The following is a 22,644-nucleotide window of genomic DNA, read 5'->3' as shown; positions in this document are numbered from 1 at the left end:
ACAATGCCCATCGGCAGTGATTTATCAAAGAACGAAGTACCAAGCCACTAATCAGGAGACAAATTGCCCAGGGGGAAAGCACACACGTTAGTGTGCACACACGTTAGTGTGCGCACACGCACACCCACCCACACACCCACCACCACCTCCCCACTGTGTTCCCACAATATACTACCCACCTGCAGGGTAACAGGCTCTCCCTCAGAACCCACCTAGCTAGCTGGGTAGCTACCCAATAGCTATTCAACAACTCTTTCCCCCCTTTTTACAACCTGACCCCAACAGGCTTCCCTCTAGACCACTCTCACAAACTATCTATGCCACTAGGTTTTTCACTGCAATGTACACTCACGGTACTGGCTATGCCTCACTTCAATACCTACCCCTGCTGCTTTGCTTGACTTCAACCTCCCAGTCTAATGCTAGGTTGCAATCTGGTGCTACCAGTCTTTAGCATGCTACTTCAGCTGTGGTAAGTATTTTCATAACATCTTTTGATCTGTCACCATGACAAAGCACTTATTAAAGACCCACTATTCAAAGCACCACATATAAAAAAGGCTTTAAGGGGGCGCCTGGGTGGCTCAGTGGGTTAAGCGGCTGCCTTCGGTTCAGGTTATGATCTCAGGATCCTGGGATCTGGCCCTGCATCAGGCTCCCTGGGAGCCTGCTTCCCCCTCCCTCTCTGCCTGCCTCTCTGCCTACTTGTTCATTCTCTCTCTCTCTCTCTCTCTCTCTGTCAAATAAGTAAATAAATAAGGCTTTAGGTTCATAATTTTAGAAAGAAAAAAAAGGAAGCACGCAAATATAGACACACAAAGAGGCACATATTAAGCAAATACATTAACTCTAAAATACATTTGACAGGAGAAAATAGAGTATGTTACATAAAAAAAAGAACACTGAATCATATGCTTAACATATTCCCAATTGTGTAAAATACTTCTTTATGCATAGAAAACATTCTGAAAGTAAATATATCCTAATATTAACTGTAGCTGGACTGCGATATCCACATGATTTTTATTTGCTCATTACTTTCCTATATGCTTTCCAAACTTTCCACAGTGTGTATTAACTATTTTACAGTCAGGGAGAAAGTATTTTTTTTTTTATTTTATTTATTTCTTTGACAGAGACAGATCACAAGTAGGCAGAGAGGCAGGCAGAGAGAGGAGGAAGCAGGCTCCCCGCTGAGCAGAGAGCCTGATGCGGAACTCGATCCCAGGACCCTGAGATGATGACCTGAGCTGAAGGCAGAGCCTTTAAACCACTGAGCCACCCAGGCACCCAGGGAGAAAGTATTTTTAATGTAACTTTTATGTATCTTCAATGTTCACACTATGAGTAGAAGAAATGGTTTTAAGTATAAATCAAACTTATCTTGGGTTGGAATTTTTTTGTAGAATGGATTACTTTTATTTTTTACTAAAGATATCATTAATCATGTTATGCTTAAAGTTGTACTAGTCCATTTGGATACCTACAACTGATTTCAAGACAAATAGCCAGACACAAACTTAGTGGCAAAAGAAAGATTAAATTTTGTCATGGGTAAACTACACCTGAAAAACAGCTAAACATATTTCTGTATTTACATCACTTGACAGTAGAGACAGCAGGGTATTACAGAAGGCAGGTAAACAACAGATAAGACCACTGGCCCTGGAAGCAGCTGCCTGAGTTCAAATCCTGCCTCTATGACTTATTAGTTGTGAATTCTCTCATGACTAATTTCTTCATCTGTAAAATGGAGATAAAAGTAGCACCTACTTCTCAGGATTGTTGTGAGGGTTCAGTGAAAATGAAAAAACAAAACAAAACAAAAACAAAGAAAAGCACCTAGAACCAAAGAGAAGTACACAAAACAATGCCTGGCATACACTAAGTGCTCAATAAATATTAACTATTACATCATTTTTGGTAAGTGAAAGAATGAAAAAGAAAATCATGAAATTTATTGGAAAAGTTTTCATGCAGAAGTAGCAGGAACTTAAAAATATCTTAAGTGACTGGGGCACCTTGGTGTCTCAGATAAACATCAGACTCTTGATTTTGGCTTAGGTCATGATCTCAGGGTCATGAGATTTGAGACCTATGTCAGGCTCTGCACTGGGTGGGAGCCTGCTTCAGATTCCTTCTCTCCCTCTCTTTTTGCCCCTCCCCTGTGTATATATGATTTCACACTCTAAAATAAATACATACATACATACATCCTTTAAAAAAATATATATATATATATCTTGAGTGAATGGATATGAGACTAGGACAGAATGAAAGAGGTTTAGTGAGAAAAATTAAGTAAAAAGGAATTCTTTCTTGTGAATAAAATAATATAAAATCACTAGGTCCGCGAAGGATGATGTGAATGAAGTTAAAATGTCTACCCCTACCTCCTAGCCACTCCCTGGCTAAAATTGCTTTGATGATAGCAAAAGTAACCTCTAAAGAGCAAAAGAGGGATGCCTGGGTGGTTTAGTCAGTTAACCATCTGCCTCCGGCTCAGGTCACGATCCCAGGGTCCTGGGATCGAGTCCTGCATCAGGCTCCCTGCTCAGCGGGAAGCCTGCTTCTCCCTCTCCCACTCCCTCTGCTTGTGTTCCCTCTCTTGCTGTGTGTCTCTCTGTCAAATAAATAAAATCTTTAAAAATAAATAAATAAATAGCAAAATAATTTTTGGTTCCTTTTCACCAGAAGCATGTCAACATGCTGCTGGAAACTACTGGATTATTAGTAATAAACCCAGTTCTTCATTAATATACTACTATAATATACTACTTTGAGTTAAACTTTAAAAACATAAACATTTTGCCTTAAGGATCTTTTTAAAAATTAAATCAACAATACAGAATTGGTGTAAGAATCAGTGCAGTGCTAGAAGAGCAGAGGACTAAGGAAAGCACTTTAAACTAGGCCACATCTCTGAAGGTGAGTCAGACACAAGCCCTACTGAATAATGTCACAGTGTTCAAGCAAATAAAGAAACAGTACATTTTGCAAGGCAGAAGTGTTCTTCCTCTTCTAATCTGAGACCAACAGACAAATCAAGAGAGCTCACCTTTTCTCCCTTCTTGCTCTGTGGGACTGCTAGGAACGATAAAAGGGGTAGATCGGAAAGCATCAGGGGAAGGAGCAACAAGATCTGAGGAATTCCTTTATATAAAGAGAGAATTCACAGGTTATTTTTACTATAGCCACAGTTTTGTATTTGTTTTTTACTTTAACAGCAAAAATATCTAAGTCAATCAGACAAATCTTATTAGCAATCTCTCAAACAGCTACCAGAGGTTGGCGGAAGAGCCATGAATACTACTTAACTATTTCTCATACCAGACCTATCCAAACTTAGAATGGAAAAAAAAGAAAAAAAGAAAAAAAGAGTAAGGATAAAGCCATATGATTATAAGAGAAATAAACAATCTGACAAAAGAACATCATGATTACAAAGAAGAGAAAGTGCTAAAAAATAAATTCATCTGCAGAACTGGGATTAACACCATTTTTTCCTAATTAGAAAGATCATGCACATTTTTGTTTAAAAAAAAAAAGCAGGGGTGCCTGGGTGGCTCAGTGGGTCAAGCCTCTGCCTTCAGCTCAGGTCATGATCTCAGGGTCCTGGAATTGAGCCCCGCGTCCGGCTCTCTGCTCAGCAGGGAGCCTGCTTCCCCCTCTCTCTCTGCCTACTTGTGATCTCTCTGTCAAATAAATAAATAAAATCTTAACAAAACAACAAAAAAAGCAACCTCTTGCCATAAATAAAGAGCTCTAACTACTGTCAACTCTAGTATAACCTATTCTCCACCCCTATGCTACTAAATGGAAAGAACTGCTGGTCAAATGGAGGAGCAGAGTCCTCGTTTTGGATGTGTAAGAGAACATAAACTGGGCAGTTTCTTCCTAGTGGAACCTCTGGGCTACTACTATAAAATCTCAAAACAGAAAAGAAGAGCTACCTGCCTTCAATAGGTCCACTAAATTTTTAACCCAAAAATTCTAAAGCCCAGAGTTTGCCTTTTAGTTTTAAAAAGAATTCTGGACTAATAGACAATTTTAGCTCTTTCAACCTTAGCCTAAGACCCTCAGATACATGTTTCCTTGGCAGAGTTATTTTAGGCTTACTTACGTGGAAAGACTCTCCTGAGCAAGGGACCTCTGACCAGACAGCTGCAGGACATGCAGAGTAGTAGCAGGTGTGGAAGCCAGAGAACATCCACCTTCTTCCCTTGAAGGAGTAGAGCAACCATCAGAAGCTATTTTTCAAAAAAAGAGAGAGAGAGAGAAATTCTAGTTGCATTTGCTTCTCAGATTGACATCACGGAGTTGTATTAAAGAAAGGAGGAAAGAGGAAAGAAAGAGGAAGGGAAGAAGGAAAGGAAGGGAAGGGAAGAGGGAAGGGAAGAAGGAAGGGAAGGGAAGAAGGAAGGGAAGGGAAAAGGGAAGGGAAGGGAAAAGGGAAGGGAAGGGAAGGGAAAAGGGAAGGGAAGGGAAAAGGCAAGGGAAGGGAAAAGGCAAGGGAAGGGGAAAGGCAAGGGAAGGGGAAAAAGAAAGAAGCCACTGTGTACGGCAAGAAGAGTAATATCCATGTTTCTAACCATGTTCCAAGAGGGCAGAAACTGTTTTCTGACTGTAGTATAGTCAATGAAATGGATGCTAACACAAATTCTGAGTGACCATTCAACGCCCCCCCCGCTGCTAAATTATGGGTTTTCTTTCTTTCTTTTTTTTTTTTTTTAAGATTTTACTCATTTATTTGAAAGAGAGACAGAGAAAGAGAGGCGTGTGCGTAAGTGGAGGGGAGGGGTAGAGGGAGAGGGACAAGCAGTATCTGTGCTGAGCAGAGAGCCAATGCAGACCTTAATCCCAGGACCCCAGGATCATGACCTGAACTGAAGGCAGATGTTTAACCCACTGAGCTACCCAGGGGCCCTAAAATATGGGTTTCTTTAATACAGAATTGACCAAATGTTTCCTTAGTGTTTGTTTTGTTTCATTTTGAAGATTTTGTTTGAGAGAGAGTGAGCAGGAAAGTACAGGAGCATAGGCAGAGGGAGAGGCAGAATTAGACTCCCCAGCTAAGCAGGGAGCCCAATGTGGGGCTCAATCCCAGGACTCTAGGATCATGACCTGAGGTGAAGGCACTTGCTTAACCAACTGAGCCACCCAGGTGCCCCTTCTTAGTTCTATCATGACCAAAGCTTGGAGGAAAAAGGCAGAATCCTAATACCTCTGCTTGGCTGCTCTTCTGTCTTGTGAAGCTTCTATTATAAAACAGCAAGTGATCCTTTTATTCCAAGGTCTGCCTAAGGTGATGTAAAGCTCATACCATGATGCAGAAGGGAGACGTCAAAACAATGAGCATAACACCTGATGATACAGGGATGCCAGGGTGGCTCAGTCGGTTAAGTGTCTGCCTTTGGCTCAGGTCATGATCCCAGGGTCCTGGGATTGAGCCCCACACTGGGATCCTTGCTCAGCAGCAAGCCTGCTTCTCCCCCTGCCAACCACTCCCCCTGCTTGTGCTCACGTGTGTGCTCGCTCTCTCTCTCTCTCTGACAAATAAATAAATAAAATGGGGGGGGGGGGGGGGGACCCTGATGATATAAATGCAGCAATTTTCAAGATTAGAGCCTGAACCTCCTCAGAGGAGACAGAAAATACTAATGCATTAGTAAAAGGATATATGAGAAGCCATCACTGATTTATACTATGAAGAATCTTCTGTTAGTCCTTTCTCCTCAGAAACAGATGGGAGTATCAGCTGCATTAATCCCTTGGGGATTCCTTGGGGGCACCTGGAATTCCTTGGGTTGGCTGGATGGCTCAGTCAGTTAAGCATGTGCCTTGGTATCAGGTCATGATCCCAGGGTCCTGGGATTGGGGCCACCTTGGTCTCCCTGTTCAGTGAGGGGAAGGGGGGGGGGGTCTTCGCTTCTCTCTCTCCCCCGATCCTGGCCCCAGCTCACATATGCACATACGTACTCTCTCTCAAATAAAAAAAAAAAAAATCTTTTAAATGAATAAAATTAAATAAAATAAAGGGAATTTCTTAAATACAACCTAATAGCTTCAGTGAGAGGCCAAAAAAGTTTTTCTGGTGACCCTCTAAATGTCTTGAACATATTCACAGCAGAGTAAAGGAATATAACCTTCTCTTCTTCCCTCCTTATAACCAACATATATTTTGCTGGCTGTTACTGAAGCTCTCTGGCTCTGTCAGGTCTCAGAATGGGGGAATGGTGGAGATTAACACAATGTGAAACAAACACCATTCCAGTCTTCTAAGTTTTATGTTCTTTCTGGTAGGCTGTAACTTCCTATTTCTGACAGATGAGAAGGTAAACTGTTGTCCAGGTGATTATGAAAACTTACCCTCAATTATCATTATAGTTAAGATCTAAAGATCTATGATGACAGAAATAGCTACTCTGTCCACAATATTAAATTTACTCTATTATTATTATTCCTATTTCCATCTACAACAGAGAGAGAAAACTATGTTAAAATGTTAACCAGCAACCATTCTCAAAAAGCCCTTCTCATTAATCAGGTAGAAACATATTTTCCTTCCACATTACAAACAAGTCTACATACCTATAAAGTGCCTTCTAACTTAAATGTAGCCTCCAAACAGAAATAAAGTTTAGATCTTTGGAGAAGAGGAGCTACAGCAACTAATTACTCTTTGTACCTGTTTTATTGCTCTGGTCAAACAAGTCTTCCTGAGTTGACAAAACCTCAGGCTCTGGTGACTTCTGAATCTTCAGTCCACCTTGCAAGAGTTCTTGAGCAGTTACTCGTTCATTTGTTTCCATAGCAGCAAGAGATACTTTGGGACTAGAAGGCATATCCTTTGACCTAGGAAATTCAAATCATCAGGAGAAAAAGTTGCTATGTTCAAATGCATTCACCTCTGAATTAACAAGCTTCTTCTGTTTTGTGTTTTCCTTTAATAATTTCAAAATTTCCAGTGCTTCCAGTTTATATAAATAATCACTGGAAGTGAATTAAGCTACTTTTTGTAATATAAAATCCTCAGCCCATTTCAAAGCCTGTTTCTCACACCAATATTTCTTTTCAACTTTGCTCACTGCTATGCAGCATGCTGGCCAAGATTTCTCATAAGTGATTTAAGGATTTGTGTTACATATACTGTTATCTAGGGAAGTATGAAGGATTCTGATCCAGACCACAACAATGCCAGTCCTAATGAGGACCTTCCACAAAAAAGAGCTTGGGTGTGAATCATCCACGGTGCTACTACCACACACCATCTATTGCTGGCCTTTACCATCTGATCTGCTCAACCTAAGCCCCAAACCAAGAATCCTTCATACCAAAACTACTCATACGTGTAAGACTCTCAATCCTGGCCCCTTTACAGAGACTTGGGAGACTCACATACTAAAGTGATAGCATAACTAGCTTCAAGAGCAACTTCCTAAGAAAAGCCTAAAAAGTCGGCCCAAGTTAGGCTGAGTATTTTGCATTGGAAAGACAACTTCTCTGCTTTATTCAGGACCCCATTCCTCACCTTTTCTACTGCAAGAGATTACAAACAATACTGAATGTTTATTCACTACCTTCCCTAAACTGGACACATCCCACTTTTCCTCTGCCATATTGAGCTGCTGACCAGAGGTAATGAAGTTTAGGATACAACAATCACCACAGGCAGAGCAGAGAAATATGCCTAATTCCTACCAAGTTAGGGCCCAGAGGACTTGGGAAAAGAACACCTCTTTACAGCTATACCAGAAACTTTCAGACACAGGATACCTGAGGGCCCAAAGCAATCTGGGTGCTCCTCAATATAGGAACAGATTTTCAAATAGTCATGTGACCTCTCATAACACTAGAGAGGGTAGAAGTCCTCCCATAAGCAGTGCCTCTGTAGACAAAGATCAGAGAGAAGTAACAAGCAAAGATTAAGGAGTCGTGCTTATAGGGCACCTGGCTGGCTCAGTTGGTGGAGCACTCGACTTTTGATCTTGGGGTTGTGAATTCGAGGCCCACGTGCTGGGTGTAGAGATTACTTAAAAATGAAAATCTTAAAAAAAAAAAAAAAAAAAGAGGAGTCATGCTTATAGTTATAGCAGCAATAAAATGATTTTGTAATATACCTAAAGATGAGATGAGGACACAGCAAGAATTTGTAAATAATCAGTGTTTCCACCAGACCAGAAATATGCACATTATAAGGGGGAGAAAAGGCAACAATTTCTAAATATGATTCCACCTAGCCAAGTAAAGCAAGTGTGACCCTAAAACAGAAACTCAAAAATACTTTCTAGAAAGAGCAGGGTTTACCTTGCAGGCAGTGGGTTTTGCTCTTCAACCACATGTACATCCTTACTGGGCTGTGCTGCCACAGGGACACCCTTGCTGGGCTGTGCTGCTGTGGGGGTATCTTCACCGGACTGTTCTTCATGCTTACTCCCTTGAAATTTTAAAAGACAGGAAGGAGACATTTAATTTTTCAAGGTACTAGCAGCAGTCCCAAATGTTTTTTGTTTTTTTTTTTATTTTTTTTTAAATTATTTATTTATTTATTTATTTATTTGAGAGACAGAGTGTGAGAGTGGAGAGCTCAGAGGGAGAGCAGACTCATTGCCAAGCAGGGAGCCCAATGTGGGACTCGATCCTGGGACTCCAAGATCATGACCTGAGCCGAAGGCAGTTGCTTAATCAAGTGAACCACCCAGGTGCCCCCCCAAATGCTTTTTTAATGGCAAAGATTTTAATAAAAAGAGAAGTCCAATTTCAAAATATATACAGGCATCATTTTAAAAAAATAACCAGTAACCCACTTACAAAAACTTAATCTGCAAGCCATCAACTGACAAGTATTTGCCAGACAACCTTACTATATTAACTTAGATTATATTAACTTAGAAACTATAAAATGTATCAAGGAAAAAAACAACTAGCTCTAGCTCAGGAGAAAAATGCTTATACACAATTCCAAATGCCAGAAAACATGTTTCATACCAGTATTAGCATCCACATCAGACAGCCTAGTATAAGTAGAGTTGGTGGTTACTGACAGTGGAGGCTCTTTAGCTACTTCATATGGCACAGTATGTTCTTCAACATCCTGGCTCTGAGACAGTTCCAGAACTCCAAAGCCCAACTGTGATGAGGCAGAATCTAGAAATAAAATCCCAAGAAATTAGGTAGCATCCCACAATATTATGCATTGTGTAAGGTGCTGTTCCTTAGCAAAAAAAAAAAAAAAAAAGGGGGGGTCATTTTAAGTCCTCCACACCAAAGCTTTGCCCCAAAGCTTTTCAAAATAAAATTAAGAATAAAGGAACTCAAAGTGGGGGGTACCTGGGTGGCTCAATGGGTTAAGCATCCCACCTCTTGATTTTGCTTTAGGACACGATTTCAGGGTTATGAGATAGAGCCTAGCACTGCGGGGCTCCATGCTCAGCTGGGAGTCTGCTTGAGATTCTCTCCCTCTGCCCCTCCCCCAGCTCCTGTGCTCACTCGCTCTCTCTCTCTCTCTTTAAAATAAATAAATCTTGGGGTGCCTGGGTGGCTCAGTCATTAAGCGACTGCCTCCAGCTCAGGTCATGATCCCAGTGTCCTGGGAAAGAGGCCCTGCATAAGGCTCTCTGCTCAGCGGGAACCCTGCTTCTCCCTCTCCCACTCCCCCTGCATATGTTCCCTCTCTTATTGTGTCTGTCTCTGTCAAATAAATAAATGAAATCTTTACCAAAAAAAAAAAAAAAAAAAAAGCTTAAAAAAAATAAATCTTTTAAAAAAACAGAAAACAAATAAAAAGAATAAAGGCACTAAAAATGAAGAGGAAAAATATGTAATGAAGCAAAAAATTACATATTATAAAACCTTAGGAGCACCTAATATATAGGTAGTCTATGTCTACTTTCTAAAAATATACATAAACCATACCCACACACAGCAATTCAGATTGTACTTCCACACGCAAAGCATACATCCCCAAAATACTGGAAAAACAAATGCAAAATGAAGAGTCAATATGCAGAATGGGGACTATCCAATAAGTATCAAATTCCTGAACATCAAATTAGGTGGAGTATCTTAGACAACTGCAAATTTCTTAATGACTATTCTCAATTTAATGATGAGAAATCTAAGACCCCATAAAGAGGATTTTTTTTTTTTTAAGATTTTACTAATTTATTTAAGAGAGAGTGAGAGAGCAAGAAGGAGCAGGGGGAGGGGCAGAGGGAAGGGAGAAGCAGACTCACCACAGACCAGAGAGTCCGAGGTGGGGCTCTGATCCAGGGACTCTGGGATCATAACCTGAGCTGAAGGCAGACGTTCAACTGACTGAGCCACCCAGGTGCCCCACCGATAAAGAAAAATTTAGATATCTACATGCTTATGTTAAAGGGACTTAGAACAATCTACTATCCAGAAAAAGCATAAAGCTACCTTCAGCACCAAGGGAGTGTGTGATAGTACCATCTCTAGTATCTTCTTCCTTTTCCTCCTCCTCCTCTTCCACGTCTTCTTCCTTCTCTTCCCCCACAGGAGGAGCAGATTCCACTGAGATTCCCAAAACACTAAACAGCAGAAAGACACAATTATGTCTTTCCAGACAGGTTCAGACACTTTGCTCAAAGCATCTTTCGAAATTTATTTGTGACATCCCCACACACCAACATCTTAAGCAAATTTGAAAAACGTAAAAGGCGTGGCCCCCATTAGTGCTTCTTTCTACAGAAAGCACCTGACAGCAACTCAAAAAACATTGTGCAGAATTAAATAGCACAAATACTTAACAGAAGAAAGGAACAAACATACTTGGAATTTTACCTTTCTCTGAAAAAATAGAACCAGGAAGAGAAAAATCTTACTCTCAGGAGAATTACTGACAAGTGACATGAGAAGATATGCATTAGATGTGCACTGAAGGGACTCAAAAATACATCAACTGAACCAGTCACAGTTCACAAAAATATTTTAGTAAAAAAAAACCCTTAGAGTACGTATATAGAATCAGTCTGAATGAAATTCTGGTAAGAGGCCTGTATATTTAAAGGAAATTAACACTACAAGGTCAAAAAACATTATAAACAAAAGTAGAAGACAACAATTAGAAAAAATACTCCAACAAATAGAACAGTGTCCAAAGAACATAAGGAATTCATAGGAAGAACCCTAAGACATAAATGAACAGACAACTCATAAAAAAAGAAATACAAGTATCTTTAAACGTGTAGAAAAACAGAGAAACTGATTGTTGCCCATCAAATTAGGGAAAAAAAAAATTACAGGGCGCCTAGGTGGCTCATTTGGTTAAGCAACTGCATTCAGCTCAGGTCATGATCCTGGAGTCCCAGGATCAGTCCCACGTCAGGCTCCCTGCTCAGCAGGGAGTCTGCTTCTCCCTCTGGCCTTCTCCCCTTTCATGCTCTCTCTCTTTCTCATTCTCTCACATATATAAAGAAAATCTTTAAAAAAAATTATAAATACCATACTACCATTCAGCATTGCCCAAACCTGAGGTGAGATAAACACTGTCATTATATACTATTTATAACACTAAACTATTTAGTTTGCTGTAAACTAAAAGAACCTTCTGGAGAACAATTTGGAAAGATGTTTCTAAAAAAGCTCTAAAAAAATGTTTATAACCCAATAATTTCAATAATTTCAAGAAATAATTTGAAATGTGCAAAAATCCTTGTACAAACTTATTTCTCAATGTTTACTGTGATTAAGAAATACCTATAAGGCCGGCATTAAGGAAATAATTAAATAACTTCCTAATCCATAAAATTACATATTATGCAGCTATTAAAAATGTTTGAGGGGCGCCTGGGTGGCTCAGTGGGTTAAGCCTCTGCCTTCAGCTCAGGTCATGATCCCAGGGTCCTGGGATTGAGCCCTAAATCGGGTTCTCTGCTCAGCGGGGAGCCTGCTTCCCACCCCGCCCCCCGACCTGTCTCTCTGCCTACTTGTGATCTCTATTTGTCAAATAAATAAATAAAAATCTTAAAAAAAAAAAAAAGTTTAAAAAAACCAGATACAATGTGTAGAAAACCTGGATTGGATCCTGGATAACTAAATAGATAAATAAACATACTTGAGACAATGTTCATTATAAAGTATATTTTGACATCTGATACAACTGTGAAAATATAAGTAGGAACTATTTTGCTAGGTATTACTGAATTAATATTTTCTTACGTGTGGTATCAGTATTACAATAATGTAAGATAATGTATTACATGATAGGGAATGATACTAAAGTATATAAGGGTAACTAAGATGTCTGCAGCTTAGTTTCAAACAATCCAGCCGCCCAAAACATGTATTTTATGTATGCATGTTTATATATGTGTGTGTATACATACATACAGAGAGAGAACAAATGTGTAATATCCTTTCATGTTCTCCGTGGGTTTAAACTTTTAAAATAAAAAACTTGGGGAAAATGTTATTAAGAGTTTTAACTGTCATGGGAACAATTCCATGTTGTTAAACAAAAAGGTCAACAAACAAACTTTTACTTTACACATGTCAACTACACATATATCGAGTGCACACACAAAAAAAGAGGGAAAATATGCCAAAATGTTTACAGCAATTAGCCTCTGGGTGGCAGAATTATAGGTAACATTTTTCACTTCCTTAAAACTATCTACACATTTAATGTTTCATACAAAGATGACTAAACATAACTATAATGAGCATAAAGAAGTGAAAACACAAATTTGCGAAGTTGGGGACCATGATCCAAGGAAATGGGACTAAGTAAAGATTTCCACAAAAATAAAATAGAACATTACCTATAACCAATTAGACCAGTTACATAACCTTGGGAAATATAGGGAAAGAAAAGTCCAAAAGCAAACATGACAAAATGTAGAAGGGCAATGAAACACAATGCAAATCACATACTTTGGCTCTTCCTCAGTATCTTTTGGTGGTTTGGCTTCATGTCCCTTCCTGACCTCTAAATGCTGGTAGGCTCAGTGAGTCCCTGGAGCTCTTCTCCACCTTTACCCACTTCCTTAATGATCTTACCCAGACTCGGCTTTGAGTGTCATCCATACTTATGACTGTGCAATTTAAACCTCCTGTTAGTTACACCATCCCCCTGAGCTCCATCCAGATTTGCAACAATTGCCTCCAACTGTCCAATGAAAAGGCAGCTCAACTTCAATACATCTAAACCTGACCTTTTCTTGCACTCCTGTTCATCTCCTCTAGCAGCAACTCCATTCTTCCAGTGCTGAAACCAAAAATGTGGTATCATTGTTACCACCCTCTCTCTCATATTCCACATCCAATCAAAAAACCCAGCATCTCACCACTCCTCATCCACTTCTACTCTGGTCTAGCCACAGGCATATGTTGCCTAATATTTTCAGAGGATGCCTGGGTGGCACAACTGGTAGAGCGTCCAACTTCTTGGTTTGGGCTCAGGTCATGATCACAGGGTTATGGAATCGAGCCCCATGCCAAGCTCCATGTTCACTGCAGAGTCTGCCTGGGGTTCTGTCTTCCTCTCCCCCTCCCACCTGTGTGCATGTACACTCTCACTCTCTCTACAATAAATAAACCTTTTTTTTTTAAAGGTTTTGTTTATTTGACAGAGAGAACACAAGCAGGCAGAACAAGAGCAGAGGGAGAGGGAGAAACAGGCTGCCCACTGAGCAGAGAGCCCTATGCAGGGCTTGCTCCCAGGACCCTGGGAGCACCACCTGAGCCAAAGGCAGCCACCGACCCTCCATAACTAACTAACTAACTAACTAACTAAATAAATAAATAAATAAATAAATAAATACAGTAGTCTCCTAATTGGTCTTCCTGCCTCTACCCTTGCTCCCCCTTCAGTCTATTCTTCTCTTTAATTTTATTTAAATAGCTTCTAATTTTTTTCTCCAGCTTTAACAAGGCATAATCAACAAATAAAAATTGTTCACTCTTCAGTCTATTCTTAATCCAGCAGCAGAGTGATCGTGTTAAAATCTTGAATCCGATCATGTCATTCCTCTGTTCAAAACCCTTAAATGCCTTCCTATCCCAATAAGAGTTAACACCTGAATTCCTTACACTGTCCTGTAAGTCCTTACATATTCTGGCTCCCCCCTTATTTCTTTGACCTCTTCTCCCACTTCTCTCCATCACTCTCTTCCAGCCACACTAACCTTCTTGCCATTTCTCAAATATTCCAGGCACATTGCTACCTCAGGGCCTTTGCACTTGCTGTTCTCTATGCCTGGACTGCACTTATCCCAGATAACAGCAGACATCACTTAAGAACTTTTAATCAAATGTCACATCAGTGAAACATTCCTTATGTCACCCTATCTAAACTTGGAAATCCTCTGACATTTCCTATCCCCTTCTCTGCTATATTTCTCTCTCCAGCCCTTATCAGTGTTTAACATTTACTTATTATGAATTGCTGTATCTCTCATACAAGAATGTACGCTCTATTAAGGTCTATGATTTTTATTTCTTCTGGTCCTTTTCATCTCCAAAATTCAACAGTGCTTGGCATATAGGAAATACCCAACAAATATTCACAGAATGATTAGATGAATCTGAAAAGGCCTGAAATCAGATTATAGACAAAAAATACTGATGTTAAATTTTTTTCCATTGTCTAAAGCTGATGGAAAAGAAAACAAAGGTTTAAATACATTATTTAGAAATATAAAAGTAGCTAATAAAATTTAGAACTAAAATAATTACTATCAAAACTTGGGAGTGTTTTGAGTTAAATCCTCATCTTTCATTATGAAATTCAGTTGTCTTAATTTGATAAAATAAGAAATGGCAGTATAATGGTGTTAGCTTTACAAAAGATTTGAGTGCTAGGACAACAACCTCTCAAAGAAGTTAAAACACACTTAAATGGCTGCCTCTATGAAAGGGGACCAAGGGTGGAAAAGGACCCTGCTTTTCGTTATAAGCTCTTTTTCACTTTTTATCTTTTTATTTTTATTTTATTTAAGTAGTCTCCACACCCAGCATGGAGCCCAACATGGGGCCTGACCTCATGACCCTGAAATACTGAGTTGGAGACCTGAGCTGAAATCAAAGTCAGACACTTAACCAACTGAGCTACCCAGGTGCCCCAAAAGCCCCCCCGCCTTTTTTTTTAAAGATTTTATTTATTCATCCGACAGAGAGAGAGAGATCACAAGTAGGCAGGGAGGCAGGCAGAGAGAGAGGAGGAAGCAGGCCCTCTGTGGAGCAGAGAGCCCGATGTGGGGCTCTATCCCAGGACCCTGGGATCATGACCCGAGCCAAAGGCAGAGGCTTTAACCCACTGAGCCACCCAGGCGCCCCCCAAAAGCCCTTTTTTAAATAAATTAAGTATTTTTGAGGCGCCTGGGTGGCTCAGTGGGTTAAGGCCTCTGCCTTCCGCTCGGGTCGTGGTCTCAGGGTCCTGGCATCGAGCCCGCATCAGGCTCTCTGCTCGGTGGGGAGCCTGCTTCCTCCTCTCTATCTGCCTGCTTCTCTGTCTACTTGTGATCTCTGTCAAATAAATAAATAAACTCTTTAAATTAATTAATTAAGTATTTTATTGCTCTGTTAAAAATATTTGACAGGTCTCATCAAAATTAAAAATCTGTTCTGTGAAAAACCCTCTGAAGAGGATGAAAAGACAAGCTATCAGGTGAGAAAAAATATTTGCAAACCACATATCCTATGAAGGACTAATACTAGAATATATTAAGAATTCTCCAAACACAATTTTTTAAAATCCTATTAGAAAATGGACAGAACACATGAATATTTCCTTAAAAAGGATGTACAGATGGCAAATAAGCACATGAAAAGATGTTCAACATTACTTGCCACTAGGGAAACTCAAATTAAAATGAGATTATTACTATACACTTATCAGAATAGCCATAATAAAAAATAGTGACACCACCAAACACCAGTGAGAATGAAGAGAGAATGGGTCTTTTATACCGCTAGTGAAACTATAAAATGATTCAGTCACTCCAGAAAACACTTTGGCAGTTTCTTAAAAAACTAAACATGTAGGTGACCACCTGGCCATTTATCCCAGCTTTGAAGACTTACATTCACACAAAAACTAGCATACAAATGTTCAGAGCAACTTTATCTGTAATAGTTATAAACCAGATCAACCCATATTTCCTTCATTAGGTAAATGGTTTAACTGTGGTATATCCACACCATGGAACGCTACTCAGCAATAAAAAGGAATGAACCACAGATACATGCAACAATTTGGACAGATCTCCCAGGAGTTATGTGGATGAAAAGAAGCCTATCTCAAAAGGTTACATAATGTATGGTCCCATTTATATAATATTTTGAAATGACAAAATATCACAAATGAAGGACAGTCTTAATTAGTGATCACCAGAGGTTCACTAGTGGTTATAAAAGGATAGCACTAGGGATCCTTGGAGGGCTGGAACCATTCAGTATGTTGACCACAGTGGTAGATACACAGGTAACTAGACTTTATAAAAATTCACAGACAAACACAAGTAAAACTAGGGAAACCTAAGTACATTCAGTGGATTTTATCAATGTCAATAGCCTCGTTATGATTTTATAGTACTATTTTGCAAAACATTACCATTTGGGAAACGGCAAAGTTTACAAAGGATCTCCAAGTATTATTTCTTAAAACTGCATGTTTTAACCTTAACTTTTTAAAAAGTTTAATAGAAAGGGGCACCTGGCTGGCTCAGTCAGTGGAGCATGCAATTCTTCATCTTGGGGTTATGAGTTCAAGCCCCATGTTGGGTGTAGAGACTGTTTAATTTCAAAATTTTTACAAAAATAAAGTAAGATGTTTGACAGGGAAATAAAACAATCTATAGTTCTTCAGTATATTTTAGGATGCTCCATGTTTAGGACCATCAGCTTATATCAACTGAACACTAGATATGAGAGGAAGATCTTTTTGGAATTTTATGTAGAAAAGTTCACAAACAGCTTTTTTCAAAATACTTGCATTAATGAATAAAGACAACATTTAAAAAATAAACATACATGTGTTTTGAGGGGCTTTCAATCTCTTGAAATCAACTCCAAATCCTTTCTAGATTCATGGGCTTTGCACATATAATTCTGTCTAGAAAGCTCCTTCCCCCCATATGCCGAACTTCTGCCCAACCCCTCAACTATGGCTAACAAATTCATATTTATAGTTTAGACTACATTCCTTAGAGAAGCCTACCTCTATCACACAAAAATAGGTTATATATTATATTTTCCTTCCTCCTTTGCAAGGATCACAATTGTAACTGCATAGCTACTTATATAATGATTTCAATAATGGTCTCCCTATTAAATTATAAGCTCCATGATGGCAAAGCCCCTTTAAAACACCTGTCACAGTGTCTGCACATTTATTGAATGTAAACATTCAAGGTGTTTTGTGAGTTTTTTGGTTTTTGTTTTGTTTTGAGAAAGGGCAACATATTGATGCAAAAAGGGAAAAGTAGTAGCATGGGCCTTCTCTGACAGCACTGTTTCATATACAATAAGGGGTACGCATAATTCCTGGTCCCACTAGTTCAAACCAAGGGGACACAAAAACATAAGCAAAGCACATGTTCCTAAAGAAGTACCATAAACTTAAATGCCTACAGAAAGCAAAACAAGGTTACATAAATGAGTGAAGTGGCTAAGAAGAAAAGCAAAAGCACTACAATAAATGAATACTTGGGGGTGGCCTGGGTAGCTCAGTCATTAAGTGTCTGCCTTGGGCTCAGGTCATGATCCCAGGGTCTGGGATCAAGCCCCACATCAGGCTCCCTGCTCAACGGGAAGCCTGCTTCTCCCTCTCTCACTTCCCCTGCTTGTATTCGCTCTCTCGCTATCAAATAAATAAATAAAATCTTTAAAAAAAATAAATTAAGTAAGTGAATACTTGGCTTCAGTGTCCATGTTCAATAGTCAACAGTGAATTACAGGGTCTATAACAGACCATAACTCTCATGCCCATCTAAGCAGAGGTAGGCTGCTACTCAAAGCTCCAGCCAATTGTTAGCAATAATATAACAGCTGTATTACCTCTGAACTGCTAATGCCAGAAGATGAAAATCCAAGTTTTATGTAAAATTTCCCCATTTTAAAATTCTATCAATTAATGTAAATATATTTTACAACCATGTGTGGGCCAAACAGAAACAACCTGCAGGCCAAAATAAACCCACCAATTTGTAGCTTGTTCTAAAGTATCCAACTGGTTATTTGGGAGAAAAAATTTATGTGCAGAGTATTAAATAGAATTTTTTTTTAAATAATTTTTTTTTTCTTAAGAGAAAACCATACTCTTTCACCACCTCAACATAACATTCTCCTCTCTGACTGCTCCCTTTTCTACCCTGCCATCACAAGGTCCCTGAGGTTGTCTAAGTTCTCCTTTGATCTTAGATTTTAGGAGGAAGATTAAGAAATACTGAGTAGTAAAAAAGAAAGAGAAGGCATTTGAGTCAGGAGGGTCCAAAGCTCAGCCATCACTTACAACCAATGTATGCTACAGCAAGTTATTTAACTTCCTCACCCATCAGTTTCCCCCTTTATGTAATGGAAATAATAAAAAGTCTTCACAATACAGTTACTTTACAGATGAAATTAAATGGGACTATATATCAAACATCCAACTAATGCTTAACAGAGGATAAACTCAATAAATGGACAATATAAAACTAAACATAAGACAAAGTAAAAATTCAACACTGTTTAAGGTATGAATTAAACATTGTGGTTCTAAAGGTAAGATAATTTAGTTGGTACATCAAAAGCATGCCTAACAGTTTTGATAATATATATCTAAATTTTTTTTGATGATTTTTTTTCCTACTAAGTCATATCTATGCCAAGAATGAAAAATGCTTATTTTGTTTTACATGCACAAAGTAGGTCACAAAAATAATAATACAGGTGTAAAAATGTTATTACCTTTACAAAAGAGATTCTAGCTGTCAGTATTAATGTACCAGTTAATACACTCCTCAAATCCCACTTTCTAATTCACAAAAATAAGATTAATCCTTTTATCCTTGGGATAAGGCAATAGGCACAAATGAAAGGATTCAGCCACTAATAAATTTAAATAAATTCCTGCCAACACTAGTATACCTGCTTGTCCTGTTTGGCTGAGGTAACTGTTCAATGACCTGACTGATGGAACTACATGTGTCCAAATGAGAAGAATCCATAGGTTCTGAAAAAAATAACTGGGTATTAGTATAAAAGGCATTTATCACCAAACTTCAATGCAAGTTTAGAAATGTAGACAATCCAATCTAACCAGCTACATTAAAAATCAACTGTTTGAGTGCCTACTATGCACCAAATACTGTGCTAAACCTCCTTATGTACATTCACCACAACCACATGTTTAGAACCACCCAGCTCCACAAGAGCACTCCTGCAAAAGGGACTAATAGCTTTAAACACCTCACCTGCAGCTTTGTTTTCTTTCAGGTGCTCATTGAACCCACTATTACTATCTCCTTGTTCTTCTCCAGCTGTTTGTTCAGGATTGGACACAACATCCTAGAAAATATACATACTTAATATCCCCACTATATATGAAATAATCCAAAATGAGGCATACTTTTTGTGAATGTGTTGATTTCATTTTTACAACCAATTTTAATCCAAAAGATAGTGATCTCCTAAGTACTTATGTTTGCTGATTGGTCTTGATTAAATGAAAAATAATTTCTCCTCAATCACTTACCAACACAGGGTTCTCTTTGTGTGTCTGCAGATTAGGAAGGTGTCGGGATAGCATACTGAAGTGAGAACCAGAATCATCTTCTAGAACCTGGCTTTCAGGCTGAGAATCTTCTATTATCAGGCAAGGAGTGTCTTGCTGAGAGAAATCTGAATCCAACTGACTTCCAGTGGGGTCCATCTGCTCCCCTGGAATGGAATAACAAAAGATCAGTTCGGTGTAACCTACTAGCCTTCCTCACGCAGTTTGAGCTTAAATAATGGGGCGGAAGTGCAAGAGCTAGGAAAGGTGACCCGTCTAGGGCTCTAATTAGATTATATTTAAAATCGCTGCAAACACTTTCCTATCACACCTCCCAATGCCTGATTTCCTTGTTATTTACTATCAGCCTGCCAGTCCTTCTCTCCCTCTTCTTTTCCATCACCTTCCCCGTAGACACCCTTTCCTCCCTTTCCTAACCTCTTCTTTCCCCGCCTCTTTTTCCATCCCCCACAACCCTCCCTACGTCCTTATGGCGCCTCTATGGCCCCCCAAAAGGCTGCTTTGTAATCTCTGTTCGCCAGAACACCCACAGCCCTTCACGCTTCCTCAAGACCACCCAGCCTTCCCAGCTACTGCTTCCCCACCCCCTTCTCAGGGCCCTCCAACCCTTTCCCCGTCACCGCCGCCATGCTTGTCACCCCGCCCCCTCCGGTCAGCCATCCCTTCAGACCCGAAACCCAAGCCTTCAGAGCTCATTGCATCCCCACTTTTCTACAAATAGTACCAGGCATCCCGGCGGGAGATCACTCGCGCTGGAGCTAGAGGTCCCTGCACGCTCCCCAGCTCCCTCCAGCTCGATCCCCAGGTCGCCGCTGTAGCCGCCGCCGCCGCCGGCCGCGAGCTCCCCCTTTTCCCGTCGCGTCACGCAGTATCAGCTCCCCCATTCACTGCTGCTGTCCGCCACTCAAGAAACCCTGTGGATAATTGGTGGTTGAGGCAAAGTGCCCCGCCCCACGTAAGAAAAAGGAACTCCGCGGCGTGTTTCCATGGCAGCCTGGACGTTGCAGGCCCTCCCCCTAGTACTGCCGGAGAATGACAGTATCCTTGAACCGAAGGGACCTTGAGAGGGCGTGAAATGTATTCCCCTGCCTCTAGGAAAATTGTTTGTACTGAGACATAAGAGAAAAGACCTGTTTCCTATCGTACCTGCACCTTGCGGCCCCTTCTGTCACCCTCTTCCATAGAAAAGGAGAGGGTTCCCCGGCTTTCTAATAAAAGGGTGAGGAAGAGGATCCAGGATGCCTAGTACTTCAGAGCTGTTAAAACTGAAGAGAGGGAGGATGCTTTGGGTTTTACCTGTGTCCCTCAGGATCCTTTTATGTGGGCCTCTGACTGTATTCCAGGCCCTCACATTAGGTCTCCGCCAGTTTGGGGTTGGTTTTGGGAGGTTTTTTGTTTGTGCTGCTGTTGTTGTTTTCCTTTATATTGTCTGAGGGCCCCAGTAAAGATTTTTTTTTTGGGGGGGGTCCCTATTGCCCTTTGCAGTCTGGAACATAGTTCGAGCTTCACGTTTGCTTATCATTGTTCTATCTTTTATATGAACTTGACGCCCAAGGAGAATATATCCCCAGACATTTTTTGCACTTCCGTTGAAATAATTGAGCACATTGATTTGCAGACTCCGTGGTGAAGAGAACAGCTGCCACCCCTTTAACTAGATGACCTCAAAGATCCCTTCAAACCTTAAGAGTCTCTATTAACCTAATTATGGTGCCAGGGTCTTATAAAGGGTGTGGCAGCTGTGACTTGTATTAATGAACTAGACACCATGAGGAATACGTGTTTTGTTTTATTTAAGTGGTGGTTACATCTGGAACGGAATTCTAGCCAGAGCAGCTGTCAACAGGGAAATCACCTAACACTCTGCCAAGCATAGCAGGCTTTCAGTAGGAGGTAGTTCTTTCTCTCTACCCCAGGCTCAGAATGACTTAGGTACAGCCCAACCACCATCTTCCAACCCTGTAAATACCTAGTATAGCACTTGATACAGGCTAAGAGGAAGTGGAGCTTCCTATAAACCAGTCTTCTCCCTGCTGTTATAAATTACAGTGATCACATTTTTTAAGCCAACAACCAAAGTATATCATGTGAGTTTACGTTACTTATGGAAACAACAGGACGGAATCTTTGAAATGAATCTGTCCTGAAGAATCCAAAATCTATTGTTGCTGTAACTAGAATATAATTAGAGTCCCTGGAATGTTTTACTAGTGGAACAAAAATGGAATAGAACACACAGAGACACCACCTACTTCTTAATCTTGAAATCATTTATAATTGACTCCTCCTTTCTTCCACTCCTAATGCTGCAGAAGACCAGTGACCACATAAATTTAATTCTAAAAGGACCAGGGCAGGTCAATTTAACAACACGAGATAGACTTAAGTGAATTCATCTGTTCCACTTGTGAGAGCTCAAGCAGTCAATTCCTACTGTCGGCAAATCTTGACCTCAATTTTCATAAAAATACCCCAAAAGTCACTATATAATTGCTCTTTTCTGTCTTGCTATCGAATCCCTCCCCAAGCAAGAAATAAATAAATAGGCTTTCTTGATTATTTGAAAGGCAACCATATATGTTTGTTAAAACTCACAAAACTGTGCACCAAAAAGGATAAACTGAACCTCAATAAACATAGCTAAAAATAAATAAATAAATAAACCTGAGCCATTCTCGTTACTAAATAAAACTGTGAAGAAAAACTGTGAGTGGCACCTGGATGGCTCAGTCAGTTCAGTGTCCAACTTTTTATTTCAGTTCAGGTCATGATCTCAACATCATGAGATGGAGCACTACCTTGGGGCTCCACACTGGGTGTGGAGCCTACCTACTTAAGCCACCACTACTTAAGCCTGTTTACAACACTCTCTCTGCCCCTCAGCCCCACCTCATGTGAGCATGTGA

General features: G+C 39.9%; 1 protein-coding gene across 4 annotated transcripts in view; it reads right to left on the bottom strand.

Moving 5' to 3' along the window:
- TP53BP1 (tumor protein p53 binding protein 1) overlaps positions 1-20,591 on the bottom strand; it is a 73,680-nt gene extending 53,089 nt beyond the window's left edge. For 2 of the 4 annotated variants that reach the window (XM_032856648.1, XM_032856649.1), the window contains exons 1-10: positions 20,463-20,589; positions 19,700-19,884; positions 19,419-19,512; positions 19,093-19,177; positions 10,423-10,553; positions 8,989-9,147; positions 8,308-8,437; positions 6,689-6,855; positions 4,124-4,250; positions 3,059-3,153 (exon numbers count right to left, since the gene is read on the bottom strand). In XM_032856648.1, the coding sequence (XP_032712539.1) occupies positions 3,059-3,153; positions 4,124-4,250; positions 6,689-6,855; positions 8,308-8,437; positions 8,989-9,147; positions 10,423-10,553; positions 19,093-19,177; positions 19,419-19,512; positions 19,700-19,884; positions 20,463-20,469 (1,180 nt within the window). In that variant the 5' untranslated portion in view covers positions 20,470-20,589. Of the gene's footprint in view, positions 1-3,058; positions 3,154-4,123; positions 4,251-6,688; positions 6,856-8,307; positions 8,438-8,988; positions 9,148-10,422; positions 10,554-19,092; positions 19,178-19,418; positions 19,513-19,699; positions 19,885-20,462 lie in introns of all 4 variants that reach the window. The other 2 variants (XM_032856651.1, XM_032856650.1) reach the window with 2 other exon arrangements.
- Between the last annotated feature and the right edge of the window lie 2,053 nt (positions 20,592-22,644).

This window comes from Lontra canadensis, unplaced genomic scaffold (assembly GCF_010015895.1).
Source record: "Lontra canadensis isolate GAN:19392208 unplaced genomic scaffold, GSC_riverotter_1.0 scaffold12, whole genome shotgun sequence".
Taxonomy (NCBI): Eukaryota; Metazoa; Chordata; class Mammalia; order Carnivora; family Mustelidae; genus Lontra; species Lontra canadensis.
Note: the sequence above shows the minus strand (reverse complement) of the source record. Positions and strands in the feature narration are given on the sequence as shown.